Here is a 17,757-nt window from a genome sequence, read left to right on the forward strand (position 1 = left end):
GGCAGTCAATTCACAGAGGAGAATGGAGAAACAGCAAGAGAAGATGCAGAAACAAGAGAGTTCAGTATTACAGGAGCTATACTGGCAGCAGAGTTTGAGTCTGAATGGTTTGGAAACAATGCCAATGACTAGCAATACTAAGGACTGTTTAAATAATTAAATACAATATGGCTGTTAAAAAATAGAGATAACCTTCTGTATGCTTGATAGGAAAAGATCTCTAGGTTATGTAAGTGAAAAAAGCGAAGTGCGAAAGATTGTTTTAGTATGCTACCTTTTGTATAAAAGGCAAAATGAATCTATATTGACATTTGCTTGTGTATGTATAGAGAGGCTCTGAAAAGACACACAGAAATATCTAAGCACAGTGGGAAGTAGTGGTGAAACTGGACATGTGAGAGACAAGGATGATTGGGGAACTATTCTCCGCCTTTTCATACTAACTAGCTTTTAAACCACATAACTACATTACCTATTCAACAAATTATTGAAAAACAATAATTGTATAGAGAAAACAAGGATGATGAAAACAGTGAAAAAGTCAGTATATTTGGCCCTCAGGAAGACCTCACTGGAAGCCAGATTGGAGAGGATTCAGGAAGACAGGCAGTGAGGAAACAGAGACACTGAGCATGCACGTATATGAGCATATACAACATGCCTACATATAATGTATCTTTGGAAGGGTGTCTTTGGAAGAGTACACAAGGAATTGGTAATAGTGATTGCCACTGGGAAGGGAAATTAGGTGGTTTAGGGACATGAATGAAGAAAGATGTATCTATTTATATAGTTTTTAAAATTTTGTTCCATGAACATTTATCATCTATCCCCAAAATAAACGTTTAAACAAATAAATTGTGCTAGAAGAGAAGGAAGGAGGGGAGAGGGAGACAGGGAGGCCACCCCTCACTTAAAAAAAATTTATTGACAGAGAGGGCAGTAAGAAGGGTAGGTTTGTAGGGGCCGAGAGGGTCAAGTCTGGTTTTTTGTTTATTGCTTACTCCCCTTCTAGTTTGGGAGGCAACCGGAGCATGGGAAAGAACAGGCACTCTAAAATCAGATAAACTGGATTTTGAATACCAGCTCTGCAAGTTACTGGTCCAATGAATTCTGGAAAGTTACTTCCCTCTTAGCCTCAATTTCTGCATCTTAGAATAGGGACACTACTAAGTACCTCTTCGTGCATTATATTATTTCATCCTCGGAGTCTAATCTGTGTTTTTTAACAAGCTTCCAAGCAAAGTTGTAAAATGACTGATCTGTGAAACTTACCTTTTTCCAATGCTATGAAACACGGAATATAGTCATCATAGTTAACAGTGGTATTAAAAAGACAATATGAAACACAGAAAGGGGCTTCGGGGCTGAAGTAAAATTTTAAGGTATACTGGGACAAGCATAGGATTTGGGGTCAGGTAGAGTTGGGTTCAAATCACAGCTCTACCACTTACTGGCTTGGTTACTTGGAGAACATTACTTTGCCCCTCTGAACCTCATTATTTTCATCTGTAAAATAGGACTACTACTACTTAATTTACAGTAAGTAGAGATGAGAAGATTAGAGAGTATGCATACAAAATTCCCAGAACAAAATATGCATCTAATTAATGGTAACTCTGACGATCACCAGCCCGGAGTTAGGGTTCCCAAGCACATAAAAACAGCAATGCCAATTTTCTACTGTGCATTTCCATTCCCTTGACCCTCCGAACCAGGCCTGAAAACATAAAAGCACACCAGCTATCCCTTTGATTTTTCAAGCACCTATGAGGTCACCCAAAGAATTCCCTCCTGCCCTTTGAACCTTTAATTCATTCTCAAATGATTTACTGGCTGCCTGGCCTCCAAGTGACCATGCTAGCAGCCATGTCCTTCCTATCTGAGGCTCTGTCCCTTTGATAACAACACTGCCTCTGATGGGGTTTACCATTCCCACACTCGACGAGCCTGCTTCTAAGACAAAATTTTCAATCTTGGAAGGACTTAATACAAACAACAGTATGGAGGAAGCTAACATTCTCTGCTTCTCTCACCAATGCCTGCAAAGGCTGGATCATCTCCTCTCTAAGGCTTTCTCAGTTTGTTTGTACTCCTTTCATACTTATTGTGATTGTGCTAAGGACAAACACTTCCTAGGGCCCCTTTCGAGGCCTGTTCCTAAAGTCATTCCAGTGGGTGAACTCTCCAACAGTACCCCGGACAGGAATAAACTAAGAGAAGCCCTATCGTGTGTCTTTTAAACTGCCACAGTACTACTACTGTGAATTTCAACCTGTTCCCTTTAGTGCCCTTACATAACCTAATTGACTGCCACAGAGACAGTTAACCACCAATGAGATTAGACCCCATTTGGAAGGAAGACAGACTGAGTTCCCTTTGGCCCTTCTCAGCATTCTCAGCTTTGAGTAAAATAGGGAGAATAGCAATATCATGGTCAAATAATAAGGACACTTTAGACACTGGGTATAAATACCAGACAGTGACTCACATCCAAGGCCAGTCAGACACAACACGTTAGAGCTTGCTTAAGAAAAAGTGAAAACACACACATACACATTCACACATACACACACAGAGTGTGTTCACCCAAAGCTACTGCCTCTCAGCTAAAGCAGTGAAACACTTGAGTTTCACTGAAGACGCACACTACGCCCACCTTAAACACATAGCAACAAGTGGGATGGCTGTTGTTTTAAGAGTCTCACAGCAACGCGTCCCAATACCATAGGAAATGCTGCAATCATCAGCCAGCCGACCTCTCCCACATGCAAACCTTGGAACACAGCTTACACACAGGAACTCCAGCAGCAGCATGAAATTCAACTGTTATAAACCAAACTTCAGGCAGCCTGGGGACAAGCAGGTAGCCAACCCCATCCTCTACTGCTCCTTCTCATCCTGGGTTGCCTCTGGGATCCTTCTCAACTTCTGTCCCCACCAATATTTTCTTCTAAGTGTTCCCTCTGCCTCTAGTTCACATGTGTGTGTCATTCAAGGCTCACCCTACTTAGGTGGGGTGTCACACAAAGTTTGGGAAACTTGGCCAGTATATCCAGATCATCTAGTCATATTCTCTAATTTAGGCTTGGAAGTGGAAGGGGAAAGATTACCAATCACTGAGTAAAAAATTTTTGCATGACTCTTCTTACATATTATCTAAACCAGCAAACCATGATGGAGAGTCTACTCTGTGCTGACTATGGAAAATATATAGAAGATACAGCCATTGTCATCTAGAAGATCTTGATCCAGCAAACCAAACACAAGGCACCCAAAGTACCCAAAGACGGCTACTGGAAAATCAGAAGCAATCAGAGATGATGCCCTAGAGGCTTAGAGGTAGGGCTTGAAGGTTAGGTCCTATGGAGAGGGCCAGAGAAGTGAGAAGTCCTTCTGAGGATGCAGTGTGAAGTCTAGCCACTGGAAAGAACATCATGGTGAGAAAATTGGAGGCCAGAATTTCCCAGGTGGGTTTGGGGAACAGAGAGGTAACCATTCTGCCTGAAAACCTGGGGCCTGGAAGGATTGCTAAGACTAGAGCCAGATGGAGAATGGTCTGTAACACCAGGCAAAAGTAGTTTGGGCTCTATTCTACAGGCAGAAGGGAACCATTAAATAATTTTAAGGGAGGGAGGAGGGGATGATCAAAGGGAAAGAAACCATTGAGGAGGCCACTACAGTAGTGTAGTTGTTCCAGAATGAGGCTTCTTCCTGCCTGTCCCAGCTCTTGCAAGATCCTCCTTCAAAGCTGCCCTTTCCCATCTGAGCTCACTATCTCAGAGCTCATTACTATGCATCTCTTTTGAGTTGAGAGATATATCAATGACGTTTCTTATTCTGAATGAGGCTCCTAATGTTGTACTGAAGTTGGGTCAAGGGCTTGAAAAAAAACAGAAGCTTCATCTGAATCTCCCAGTTTAGATGAAAGGGAAGTATGATACATTATTTCCATTGCTGCAACAGAATCAGTTGGCTTGATCCCTGGGGTCACTGGTCTCCTCTAAGATGCCAACGTGGTGGGGAAAGGAGGGAAGGGGAGAGGCAGAGGCAGGGAGGGAAGGAGAGAGAGATGGAGAGAAAGAGAGAGAGAAAGAGGAGAGAGAGAGAGAGAACGTACTGCCAGCATGGGGCAAAACCTGATTGTCAAGTGCTTTTCTGGGGCCTGTTCCAGATCACTGTCACTTATAGACTTAGACTAAAGTTCAGCCTTAAATTAGGGCTCCAAGCTAGGGGATGGGAGATGGAAGGGCCCCACCTGGGTCTTAGCAGTGGGAATTAACTCTCCCTGATCCTTAATTATTTTGGCTTTTATTAGTGGCTAGATGGGGAGAGGGATGTAACCTGAACCCTAATGCAGCTGAGAAGGGCTAAGAGCCAAAACCCTCTTTAAGCAGATACAGTATGTGCAAGGTCTGGGCAGGTTTCAGAACACTGCACTTTTCTTCAGCCAAAGGCACGGGAAAAACACGCAAATTACACCTTGAGCCCCTTACTTCCAGAAAAGGAGAGTATCACCCTCCCACCAGGGCTCACACAACAGAGGGAAGTTAGCAAGCAGGCGCTTGTAAAAACCAGAGCACTTGGGTAATCTTTTACACAAAAATCTCCCCAGCAGCTACAGATTCAAATCAATTTCAAATATAAATTACAAGCTATTTCATGTTCTCAGAGAGAGGAGCTAGGTAAAGGAACCCATGTGGTCATTAGCCTTTTAGCAAGAAGTGAGTTTAGTCTACAAGAAGGTAGGGAAGGAGTTAATTTAGACCAGGTTCCATGGCATAAGCATCTTTACAACATTCGGATTTTCAGTTCTTCACCATGTAGAAAATCAGGTGATGCTGCACAAAAATGGCAACGGAAAGGCAATCCAAGAAGTATAAAGGGAGTGTGGGGAGGGCTGGACTGGTCCTAATATCGTCAAGTCTATCTGTACATAAAAGGAATCCTTCCTGGGAATTTCATGTAAGTATAAAGGACACCAGTGCTAGGGTTTGGGGTCAGATAATCACATCAATTTGCAAAAGTCTCTTAATAATAAAGCAATATTTCCCAACCACATTTGCAACAAATGAAATTGTGAAGTAAATCCCTATTTACCCTTTATTTTAGTGTGGTGAAGACACCACTGTAGGCAATGAAATCATTCTTGAAAGTTTAACAATGCTTTTTAAAAAGTCAAATTTAAGAATCAATACTACTATAGAACATTAACAACAATATTCATGGATTAATAATACTACACTATGGGGAGAGTGTAAAACTGCTAACAACAAGAATGCAACACAGACTTGAAACTGGTGCTTTGAGGTTTGCCTTACCAAGCCACCACATTTTGTTTTTCATATAGAGAAAACAGTCCTTAAACATCTTGGCAGGTTAACTGATGTTTTTTAACAGCCTCAAACCATTTTAACATTCCAGTCTGAAGTCCAGCCTTCTGACAGCTTCTTCTATTTTGTTTGTTTGTTTGTTTGCTATTTGGACTTTCCTATCACTTCAAGTTCTAAGTTATACAAAATGAACTTTAGCCAGTAACACCTCAGTTGACAAAGCATCCCACAGATTGGAGGAGATAGCAAGACAAAGCTATGGCCAGGAAAGCCCATTAAATAACAATGCAGGTCTGTTCTACTATCTTTGGGGCATAAGATTGTCTGGCAATTAACTCGTTTCCACAACAACCAGTAGATTAGTAAATTGTCTGTGTTGATCATTATGTTCCTAAAATAATGTTTTGTTGTTTTAACTGATCAGTGGCTTTAAATAAACATGCTCCCCAACTGTTTAGGGACTTTTTGATTGGCCTACAGACACTTTGGTCTCAGAAGATCCAAAACTGAACTAAACCTGGTTGGTCTTCCCAATTCCCATAATCTCTCAGAGCCTTCTAGATTTTAAATATTAGATTAATCCCTGACTCCTATCTCTTCTTCATTTCTTCAATGGCATGCGTTATCACTAACCTCTGGCAACTCACTAATATATGACAAGTCAGCAAATTGCCAAGATGGGCTGATTCCTTCAAAATGACCTTACCTATCTATTGTTCAGTTCAGGTCTTTCCTCATGGAAGCAATTATGTGACTGGTACTGTGCTAGGTGCTTTATTCTTGAGATCAGATGAGATTGGGCACGTTCAGGGTGGTATGACCGTAGACTAGGTGCCTTATTCTTAATACACTGATTATCCAAACAACAAAATGGCTACCTACTTCCAACTTGCATCCATTCTATACCCCAGTTTTCTGGAGTATCCAGAATACCTGGCTCAAATACATTCACCTTTATATCCCATTAGTCTGCAAGAATCAAGATCTCCACTGACTCATTTATGTAGCCATCCACACAAGCAATATGACATTGGGCAAGTTACCTATCTTTCTTCAATTTCCTCATGTGTAAAATGGAGTTAATAAATTAGCTAACATGGTGAAACCCCATCTCTACTAAAAATACAAAAATTAGCCGGGTGTGGTGGCACACGCCTGTAGTCCCAGCTACTAGGGAGGCTGAGGTAGGAGAATCGCTTGAACCCGGGAGGCGGAGGTTGCAGTGAGCCGAGATCACGCCACTGCACTCCAGCCTGGCAACAGAGTGAGACACTGTCTCAAAAAATAAAATAAAAGAGCTAATATGTGTTAAGTTAGAAAAGTTAGAAAACTAGTGCCCAGAATATGCACTATAAAGTATTTGTCAGAAAACAAATAAAAGTGACATCTATGGAGCTCTGTGCTGGTTTCATTGGCCATAGGAAGAATAGCTCAGCTCCTAGAACAGGCACTCCATAAAATGTAATGAATGAATTAATTAGTGGATAAATGAACAAACACTACATGCTCTACCCTTATGCTGTTAGTCAACACACTGTGGAGTGAACAAACTGGTCTCAGTCTTCTGTCTGTGTCTTTAGGACATGCAGTGCTTGTACTAACTGGAATCAACGTCCTTCTTCCTCCCAGGCCTACCTACCTAAATCCTGTATTATCCCTCAAGGCCTAGCTCCAATTCTTCCTTTTTCCACAAAACACCCAGCTACATCAGCCCACAATGAAATCTCTTCCCACTGAATAAATGTTGCTCTTAGATCCTACCCCACAGTTTCAGTACTTAAAGCTTTTTGTTTCCTGGGCTTGTAGTAATGCAGCTCTTCAACAAAACTGTCATCTCTTTTGAGAATCCAGGAACCAGGTCTTCTATGGTGGCTAACTCTTGTATTCTCTAGTTTAGGGTTAGGCACTTTACAAAGTGCTCAACAAATCTGTGTTGACTGGTTGGTTGGTTAGTTGATCAGCTGATTGATTGATTGATTGATTGGAGGCCTAATTGAGAGCTCTTAGGACGTTAGCCTTTCAAAGTGCTGGCTGTTCAGACATTAGCAGAAATCATGGCTGGTCTTCCAACTTTTTGCAGTAGCAGACATTACACTAAAGGTGCCCTGCCATTTCACACAATTCCCAATGATTAGGTAACTTCATACACTTCAATTTTTAGGCTCAAAATTTTCTTAAGAGAATTCCTGTTTAATAAGGGACACCTGTGGAATGCACTTGCTTGCTTTCTTAAATCACATATACTGCTAATAATAATATGAAATAAATGATAAAACGAATCTCTCTCCTTACTGGACAACAGTGCAGGTTGTATTACTCTTACTTTGCAAATAGGGCAATTGAGATACAGAGATGAAAATGACTTCCCAGGGTCACACAAATGAAGAGTGGCAGAGTTAGGACTAAACTTTAGGCTCTCTGAATACCGACCCAGTCCCCTTACCTTGATTTGAGATTTAAAACAAAACAAAGACCTTCCTTTGACCCTGACTTCTGAGGAGCAGATACTCATAATATTAGCAGTTTCTGCATCAAATTTCATTTCCCTCCCTCCGTCCGTCCCCCAACCCCTCATTCTTATCCAGTTCTCTTTTATTTCTTTGTCTTTCACCTGTGTAAACACACTATTTTAGAAAGAGCATGGGATTTGAAGTTGGGCAGAAGTAAATTTGAATGTCAGCTGTCCCACTTACTATATGACTTAGAGTCTTTCACTTAACTTCTCCTGAGCCTCGGTTCTTCGTCTGCACAATGGAGACATTAATATCTGGCCTCAAAGAGTTACTGTAAAAGTTAAATGAAAATACATGTAAAACACCTAGAAAATAGCAGTATTTGCTATACGGCGGTCCACTACCTCTCCGATCCCACCATGTCTAGGCTTTGACCACCTTTGGGTTCAAGAGGTTACTGAACTCAATGAGGCACAGCCACACAACTGAAGTATCCAGATCCTTGCCTGGTCTACTTTTGCTTGTTGTCTTGATCCTTCCTGATTGCCAATTTAAGTTAATAGAGAGCTCCAAACTCTGTCAAGTCCTCTAAAGAATGTGAGAGTCAAGCCTGATACTTACCCCCTGAAGCTTCAAGATGTCATCACTCACACTCTCAGTCAGAGTAAGATGCCATCCAAAGCTGCCTACCTGTAGAATTTTTCAGGGTGGCTTTTACTTATATCAAACACAAACAAAAAGAAATGGAAAACAGCAAGGCAGCCCAACAAAGACAAGGCTTTAGCTTGTCACCCTCTCATAAGTAAAGATGGGGCTACAGCCATGAGACTCTAACTCCTTTCCAGTATAACTAGTCAAACCAGCTTTACTTCTAGCTCTACCTCATCTCACCTCCAACCCCCTCCCCGAAATGAAAAATCAGTTTCTTATGGACCGTGAAAGGCAGTATAGGAGAACCATTGAAAACTTCCCTGCCAGAGGCTCAGGAAGAAAGAGAGAAGACCATACAGCTAGGAAACTGTTGAGTGGCATTAGGGTGGGGGACAGAAGACACCACAAAGGGGCCGTTCGTAACTGGGCTTAACCCTTGATCCTGTCAAATTAGTCCCACCTCCTGCATTCCTCACAGATGTAACATTAAAAGACTTGAGTGAAAGTTAACAGACCATGTCCTCCCTGAGAACATACCAGGAAACAGCCACTTCTAGAAAGATAGGAAGTAGGAGTGTGGAGAAAAGCAATGCACTCCAAGAGCTGCCTGCTGTCAGTCAGCCTTCACACTTCCACAGCCTAGACCAAGTAAGGATCCTGGGGTCCTTAGCAACCCTTCAGTAAAGCAAGAACTTGTCCCATGGAGGGTATGAGAAGAAACAGGAGGGTGTGGAGAGCCAAAGTAACATGGCATGATTATTCAGCAAGTTGATAAACGAATATAAGGAATGTGACAGAGATTCTGTCCATCACTGAAACAGGATAGAGAGAGATGCAGTGTGAGGAAATTTCCCTCTGATTCTGTTATGATTTGCTGAGTGTTTCCAAACCTATCAACCTCAACTCTGTGAGCTTCTCTCTCCCTCCTCCCTAACCCCCACCCCCCGCCACCACTGGAAGCATGGCTGAGCCAAGAGGGACAAAGCTGGTACAGCAGACTAGAAGGGCTCACTGTGACCAAAAAAGAAAAAAAAAGTTGGGTTTTGGATAGAGGGCAGGGCAGTCAATGAATGAACAAAGGGGCAATGGCACTTGAATGAGACAGTCCAAAATGTAGGCCTCAAGCAACTGGTGCTCTTGGGTGGGGGATGGGAACCAAAGACTTGACATGAAAGAAGGACAGCCTAGATGCATGGAAAATGTGTCTCTAGGCTGTTGCTACTAGGCAGTACTTGTGTTGTGATATGGTACAGTCATAGATTCACAGTGAAAGAGGAGGATGTGGATGTGAAGTCAAAGGGGAGAGGTTAGAGCTCACTTTGAGAGATCAAGTCATCTTGACTTTTGCAACTTCAGTGCCTGGCCAGGATTGCTATCTGACCAAGCAAACATGCCAGTGTGATATGAGGAAGAATGGATCATCCGTTGCACACTAATACGTAAGAAAATTTTTCCACTTGGCCTATTTACACCGGATAGGGCAAAGAGGTATAAGGTGACAAACCTCTACCCCTTCCCAGTCCTTGGAACACAATCTTTAGCCAGAAAAAATAGTAACTCGACTTATTCATTAATGATTTTATTGAATTATATGTGAAGGGAGTATTTCAGGGAGCACCGGGAGACAAAATTTTGGCTCCATAGAAGCTGAGTGAAAGTGATCTTGATAGCAACATAACCAATATAAAAAGGTTACTTGCTGATTACAAGATAACTCTCAGGGAAACCTGGAATTCCGTTTCAGAGGGAAATGTAACCATGTACACACATCTGGTCCCAGCATCAAAGGTATGAACACCTTGGGCATTAATGGTAGTGGAATCCCAAACTCCCCCAGAACTGTGTAACAGAGCTATCTAGAGCACTTTTTGTTCCTAACTTATGAATGCATTGTTTCCCAAGAATACCTTCTATAAATAAGCAGCTTGGAGCTTTGAATTCTGTTTCCTGTAGATAGGACATTATAAATGATGGTTAGGTTGTGTAATTTAATCAATGATACACTATGGATTAAATAGGCTTCTCCAGAACTGTTCTGAACGTAACCATTATAAATAACATTGTGTCAGTGAAGACACGTTTCCTAGACCTCTACACTCTCTTCCTCAGACCCCTTACCCTTCAGTAATAATATAGATTAAGCCCCACTCCAATCCACTCCCTGATCAAGGCTTTGGCAGTAAGGAAAGATATTATTCCAGCTCAGATGACAACTGGTAAATGTAGGGAGATGGGGAGAAAGAGGCTGTGGATGCAAGACCCCCAGCAGGAGTCACTCTTGTGTGTATTCCAGGTACAGACAGAAGAACCCAGAGCTGAAGGATGGCAGCAACAGCAGAGGCTTTTCCAATCAGTGTCAGTGGCAGTATGCAGGGAAATAGATATCTGACAGTGGATAAGGACAGAGGCTGCTGTCTCTATATTCCTACATAGGGGCTCTGTAAATTGAAGAGTGTATGGCACATATGGTTAGCATCTTCAATCTTGGAGACAACCATTCTTTCCAGAAGGGGAAAAAATTAAGTTCAGAGAGGTAAAAAGGAAATAAAAAAGATCTGGAATTCTGACTTTGACACTATTCATTAAATGCCATTTCCTTCTTCTATGGTACAAATTCCTTCTCTGTAACTTAATAATCTCTTTGTTTAAACATATATGTTCCTTGAAGTCAGGGCTTATATCTTCTCTCTCATCTCCCCTACAATGCGTTTACCAAGGCTGGCCAGGGCTAGGGGCAGAGGCAATTCTAAATAAATAGTAGGAGATGAAATGTGTCCCTCCCAAATCTATTATGTGGCTGTCCCAGATGCCTTCATAGAGACCTTAGGCAGGTATGGCTTAATAGCAGCACAGCTACTTCCATTAAAAGATTTTGACACAGGGCCTTGGTATGACATGGCCGCCAGAAAGAGCCAAAGTGATCTTCAGCTGTATTTTTTTAAAGAATGTTCATACTCAACTGTGGTCAGATTCTCCTCAGTTACAGTATTCAGCTGTGGGATCCATAACTTAAGAGGAACATGGACAAGCTGAAGTGCATCATGAGTGGGAGGAGGAAACAGGAGGAGAGGCTGGAATCTACATCCCATAAGGAACAGCTGAAAGAGCTGGGACTCTGCTAGAAAAGTGAAACAAGATGATACAATATTTGCCTTCAGATATCCCAAGGGCTGTCCCAAGACAGAGGAAGCACCCTTGTTCTGTGTGATGCTATCCAGAGGATACAGCTAGGACCCATAGATGATAGCTAAAAGGAAAACGATTGCAGCTTAACAAAGGAAAAGCTGTCCACAGTCAAAACTTTCCAACAACAGAATGGATAGGCTTAGAAGGGAATGAGCTTCCCTGTGACTCCTGTAGAACAAGCTCAGGGACACTGCACAGGAGGCTCATGAAATGGTTAAGATTAGACTAGGTGACTTCCAAAAGGCTGTCTTCACTCTGAGATTCTTTGATTCTAGGTCTCCACCAAGAACAGAATTACTCTGGGAGCCCTGAGTTAAGTCTGCCCCTTGGTGCTTGAGGGGTAGAGGGGCAGGCAGTGAGAGCAGCCCTTCCCATAATCCCTGTTGTTCTTCATTAACTTTTCTCAGATGGGTCAGCATCTTTTTTCCCCTAGTTCTAAAGAAGCCTAACTATAAAAGCCATGACGTTCCGTCCAGATAATCATCCATAACCTCCAATCTCAAGTCTGAGTCTCTCTTTTTCCTTTAAAGAAATTCCTGGGGAGGGGGTTGGGGAGGGCAAGGGGGGAAATCATTTTAATTTTTTTAAGGGACAATGGAGTTGACTTATTTTCTCTGTGTGAGGTTTTGGAGAGGGAAAATCCTCTAATAGGCTTGACCTTTTTTAACTTCAGCAAGCATACATGTGGCTCTCAATGGGGTACCAGGTGTATTATGAAAACCCAGCAGGGCCAAAAGTAGTATCGACTCAAAGCTCAGCCAAGAGTTACCAGCCATACCACCCACCCTTCTTGCTCCACCTCCCTCCAATCTTCTTTGTATCTCTCTGATGGATTTCTAATCCATGCCTCAAAATGCCCTCTACTTTCTGGGATAGGGCAGCAGCTGGGAAACTGAGGTAGTGGACATCTTTGGTGATTCTAGAGGCAGAAATGAGGAGGGGATTCATGTAGGTAACCAGGCTGGACTAAGCTCCAAAGACGCACACCCCACGAAGGTCCCTTTGTGAGTGCCAGGCACTGGTCTGTAACACAGTTCAAAAGATTTCACAGGAACTCTCATTGTTCATATAATACCACCTCTGCACCAAACACGAATTCAAAATCACAGCCAAATTTACTTCCAGCCACAAGACAACCTCAATCTGAGTTTATCCAGATCCTCTTGAAGTCTCAACTGCCTCTCTGTGTGCTTCTAGAAATAAGGTCAGACTACGAATGGGAAACAAACTAAAACAACTTAATGAGCATGCCCTGCCACTGTCCTAGGCTAAGGACGGCAAACACTATTAGAGTTTGCCTAATTCATTGTCACATCATCTGTGATAATAGAGATGGGGCAGTTATGCCTAGGCCCCACTCTGCAAATAGAGACTTGGGTCTGGAGAGTGTAAAATTATATAGCAATATCAGAGCACATCAAGTGGATGGGAGTAAAGCTTCTTTCTCCTCCAGGCTACTCCCCTACCCCACTCTGTTTTGTTCCAGGGCAGTAACTAGCCTCACTTGCTTCACTATGCCAGATAGAAACATCTACCATAAATGAGCCAAGAAAAGAGAAAATATGTAGCATGAGCCTACATATCATCAGACACATCTGATTAGAAGAGAATCCCCATTCCATCCAGACAGTACTCCTGAGTCAATGAGGTAGTGTAACATGTTAACCAAAGGAATCAATAATGCCAATGTCATGGGCCCTATTCCTTTATGGGTCATGTATCTTTTACTTGTTACCATGATCTCACCACTAGAAACACCACAATATAGGGAAACATCATAAACTATCCCTTATTATTTAGGATAATCAATCATATTTTATTTTTTGGAGGTGGGGTTACACTATGTTGCCCAATCATGGTACACTGCAGCCTGGAATTTCTGGGCTCTAGGGATTCCTCCTACCTAAGCCTCCTGAGTAGCTGGGACTACAGGTGCAAGACACCACATCCAGCAATAGTATTAAAAAAAACTTCTCTTTCTTTGCCACTTGACCATCAGGGGGGACTATACAAGTGTCCATAAATCAGGCAGTTGAATTCCCCTTATTCAGGGAAATCATAGGAACCAGCAGGAATTGATGATTTCCCCAACTTGATCATTTCGTGGTCCAAAGGGTCTCCCATGACAACTATGAACTAGACTTTCACACTGCCTACCCTCTTCCCCCACTAATCACTACTTTTTCAAATTCCCCCACTCCCCAGATATCTCCACTTGTGCCACAAGATATCTCTGAGCATGTATGCCGCACCATCCCTGATGCAAACCGCTTCTGGTTTTTTTTTTTTCCACAAAGGAGGTTCTCTGCCATTTTCCACCGTGCTTCCTGCACCTTACCTCTGTCTCTCCCTGACCTGAGATCATCACAAGTGATTTGGAGTCATCAAAATAGTCCTTTCCTACTCTGAGCCCAGACTCCATCAGAGTGTACCTACAACCCAGTCCTCACCAAGTGTGGAATTACAGGCTGGCATGGAAAGGGACACTGCATTAGGAGGCTAATAAGACTAGATACATCCCTGAAAGTTATTGTCCTGTGCTCCTTCACAAACCATAGTACTAACAGGAGAATCGGAAACTCTCTTAGTAGGACTGCCATTGACTCTCCGTATGATAGACATAGGTAAGCCACTGAATACATCAGTCTCAGTTTTTCCATCAGTTTCTCCACAATCTTTCCTGACTGCCTCACAGTGTAGCTGCAAGAGAGTAATGAAATAAAGGATGAGGAAGCACATTGTAAATAGTAACACTGTATGCAAATGAATTTCCTCACTCTGCAGCAACACTTCTGAGAAGAGAGCCAGAGCTAGCATAAAAGATTAGCTATTTGGCCAGGCGCGGTGGCTCATGCCTGTAATCTCAGCACTTTGGGAGGCGGAGGCGGGCAGATTGTTTGAAGGAGTTCGAGGCCAGTCTGGGCAACATGGTGAAATACAAAAATACAAAAATACAAAAAATCAGCCAAGCGTGGTGGCGTATGCCTGTAGTCCCAGCTACTTGGGAGGCTGAGGTGGGAGGGTTGCTTGAGCCTGGGAGGCGCAGGATGCAGTGAGCCGAGCTGGCACCACTGTACTCCAGCCTGAGTGACAGAGTGAGACCCTGTCTCAAAAACGAACAAACAAAAACATGGCTACTAGACTGTCATAGTATCATTTAAAGACCACCCACTTGAATGTCATTTTAGACATGGGGATGCCTAGACCCAGGTAGGGCAAGTGATATACCTAGGATTCCAGAACTAGAGAGTGGCAGAAAAAGGATTAGAACCCAAGTTTTTAATCTGCCAACCCAATTATCCTTCTATTCCCTTCTACCCATCCCAACCAGTGTGTACAGACTAAGAAGGCTGTTTTCAAGGGAGAAAGCTGTATTGTTCTGAATCATAAAAGGAAATAAAATTAAGGTTGAAAAATGAAGAGGGAATTAATGAAATATGCCAAAACAGTGTCTTGTCAAGAAAAACACAATACAGGTAATCATTGTGCTTAAAAAAATACTATGGTCCCTTTATATACCGTTGAAGCCAACCCAGTTATAACTGACTTTTACTCTTAAGAACTAGGCTATTTGGGAGGAATGGGAGAAATAATTTTACCCCTTGCATATCTAAATGCATGTCATAATGAGCCTTCATATAATAGGGGTCAACTGTACATTCAGTGGAAAGGGAATCATTAAAAGGCACCCTGCCTCTCAACACACGAAGCACTTCCTCTACGGCTTGGCCAAGGAAACCCTCATCTACCCTCAAATAATCCCCCAGCCAGACCACAAATTGCTGGCTGCCCCATACTTAGTAACACCCCCTGCCATGCTCTCACTGGCTCACAAAATAATCCGGGACCACAGCAGCAAGCACTCTCTGGGGTGCTTCTCAAGATGGGTCAGCTCTGGCCAGAGCTGAAAAATGACCTCTCCAAGGCAGGTTGTCCAGGCAGACTGTGGAAATTCTGTGGGCGGGGTGAGGAGAAAAAGAAAGGGAGGAACTGCCAGACCATGGAGGGCTGCATATCCCATTGTGACCTTGGTGGAAAGAGTGGGGAGAGGAGGAGCTTGATTAGAAGCAATTCCTGAAGGCCAGGATTCCCCTCACCAAAGGAGTTGAGTGTTTTTGTTCAAAAAAAAAATGCATATAACTTTCTCCAGAGAACACTGGAGGGCGACTGCCTCAGGAGGGGTTGTGACGGTGGTTGACAAACGCATCTCAGGCTGGTTAAAGTACATGACAAGTATGGGGGAAAGGGTGCTGGATGAAGATCTGGGCTAGTTTGGGGAGGCTAATGATCAGAGGGGTCCCTGCCAGCCCCCCAAAATATTGCCTCAGCATACCTCAGACTCCTCAATCTGATTGGTACACTCACGGCAACACTCCAGGGTTGCTAAGAGTGTGGGCCCCAAGGCCTGAAGGATCCCATACGCTGGAAGTCAACCACAGGCTCCAATGCAAGGCAAATGCCGCACAGGTTATTGTGGGTGTGTGTTGCAGGGGACCTTTGCTGAACCCTCTGCTGAGATGTGACCAATGTTGAACCCCACCCCCCCGCAAAAAAAAGTGATATTTGTTCCCTGCTGAAAAGACACATCTTTCTGTCTCCAGCCTGAACCCACATCTACAACTTCAACTGCCATTTAAGCGGGTCGGAAGAGGGAGGGCTTTTCGGATTTGAGGATTTAAGAGAAACAACAACAAAAAAGTGGAATAAAGTTCGTGAAGTCCGTTCACTTGGCAATCTGGCACCTCAAGGTGAGTCGTCCCACAAGTCACTCTTCCTGGTAACAGCTCCAGCTGCCCCTACCCCTCGCCCTCACCCCTACGAGGGAGGCTCGCTTTGGGGGTTCTGGAGCACTCAGGAGAGCTCCTCTCTCCTGTCCTCAGCTGCAACTTGGCTTCCAGCAGATCACAGACTCCTAAAACAAACAAACCCTGGCGGCGGCGGCGGCGGCGGCGGCGGCGGCGGCGGCGGCAGCAGCAGCAGCAACAGCAGCAGCTCCAGCACAGCTGCGCTCCATGGCGCAAAAGTTTCCTCCACACTTCTCAACGTGCAGGAAACCTCGCCGGCGCTGGGGCAGGACTCTGGAGGGAGGGAGAGGCCGAGCCGAACCGGCGGCAACAACGCCCCAAGAGCTGAATGGATGTGTGCGCGTCCGGCCGTGGGAAGTGAGGCTGGCAAAAGCCACCAATGCCTCATCTCCGTTCCCACACCAGCCTCTAGCCCTGCAACCTGCCTGGGAGGGACGGCCCGCCGGTCAATAGAGGGGACAACGCTGCCAAGAGAGCTGCGAAGCCGCGATGACTGTCCCTTCAGTCCTTCACTGTCCCGTAGGGACGCAGGGGCCTCCAAGGAGAAATCCCCAACGGCCTCCACTTCCTCCAGCCCAAGCTGAGGGAAGTAGCCGCCCTGACGTGGGGGAGCAAGGGCTGCCCCAGCGCCCTCGCGAGTGTGTCTGCGCGCAAGGTTCTAGCCGGGGGCCAGTTGTGCTCCCAGCTCCTGTTCCAGCCACCCTTAGGGGATGTCTGCACCTGGACTGGTGGCAAGACCCCTCCGTGCCTCTCAGAGGGTCTTTCGCTCCCAGCCCTAAGTTTCAAAGTTGGCCTGAGGGCCCCGTCCAGCGGCAGCCTTCGCACCCGCTTGTCCATTCAAAGTTAGGCGCCGTTACGACATGAGCCGCCAGTTCTTACCTTAGACACTGTGAGCGGCTCGCAGTGTTCCAGACCCCCCTTAAGGGTGAAGCCCCAGGGTGCCCCCCCTTGCAGCTGCACAGGGACGTACTGGAAGGACCCAGGCCGGTTCTCCATCCTCGGCTGGGCTCAGGCGCCGCCGGGCTCCTTTTCCGAGGGGGCTACGTTGCCTCCGCCCCCAGCAGCTCCGCCACCATCGCCCTCCAGCTCTACGCCACCCCGCACCGCCCTGCTCCGCCTACTCTCCCGGCTGGAGACGCTCAGGCAGCGAGCGAGCGCAAGGAGGAAATGACACGGAGCTGGAGAAAGGGGGAGAGAGGGGGGAAAAGGAGAAGGGAAAAAGAGAAAAGAAAAGAAAGAAGGAGAGGCGGAGGGATAGCGCGTAATGGACAAGAAAGCGGAGCAATGGGGAGGGGCAGTCACTGGGACCTCGCCTATAGGATCGCTGGG

At 44.6% G+C, this 17,757-nt stretch overlaps 1 protein-coding gene across 1 annotated transcript in view; it reads right to left on the reverse strand.

Moving 5' to 3' along the window:
• The window catches only part of SHROOM4 (shroom family member 4), a 228,776-nt gene extending 211,230 nt beyond the window's left edge, over positions 1 to 17,546 (reverse strand). The window contains exon 1 of the mRNA XM_055268327.2: positions 17,308 to 17,546. Within this exon, the coding sequence (XP_055124302.1) occupies positions 17,308 to 17,424 (117 nt within the window). The 5' untranslated portion in view covers positions 17,425 to 17,546. The remainder of the gene's footprint in view (positions 1 to 17,307) is intronic.
• Positions 17,547 to 17,757: the final 211 nt, after the last annotated feature.

This window comes from Symphalangus syndactylus, chromosome X (assembly GCF_028878055.3).
Source record: "Symphalangus syndactylus isolate Jambi chromosome X, NHGRI_mSymSyn1-v2.1_pri, whole genome shotgun sequence".
In the NCBI taxonomy this organism is placed as follows: domain Eukaryota; kingdom Metazoa; phylum Chordata; class Mammalia; order Primates; family Hylobatidae; genus Symphalangus; species Symphalangus syndactylus.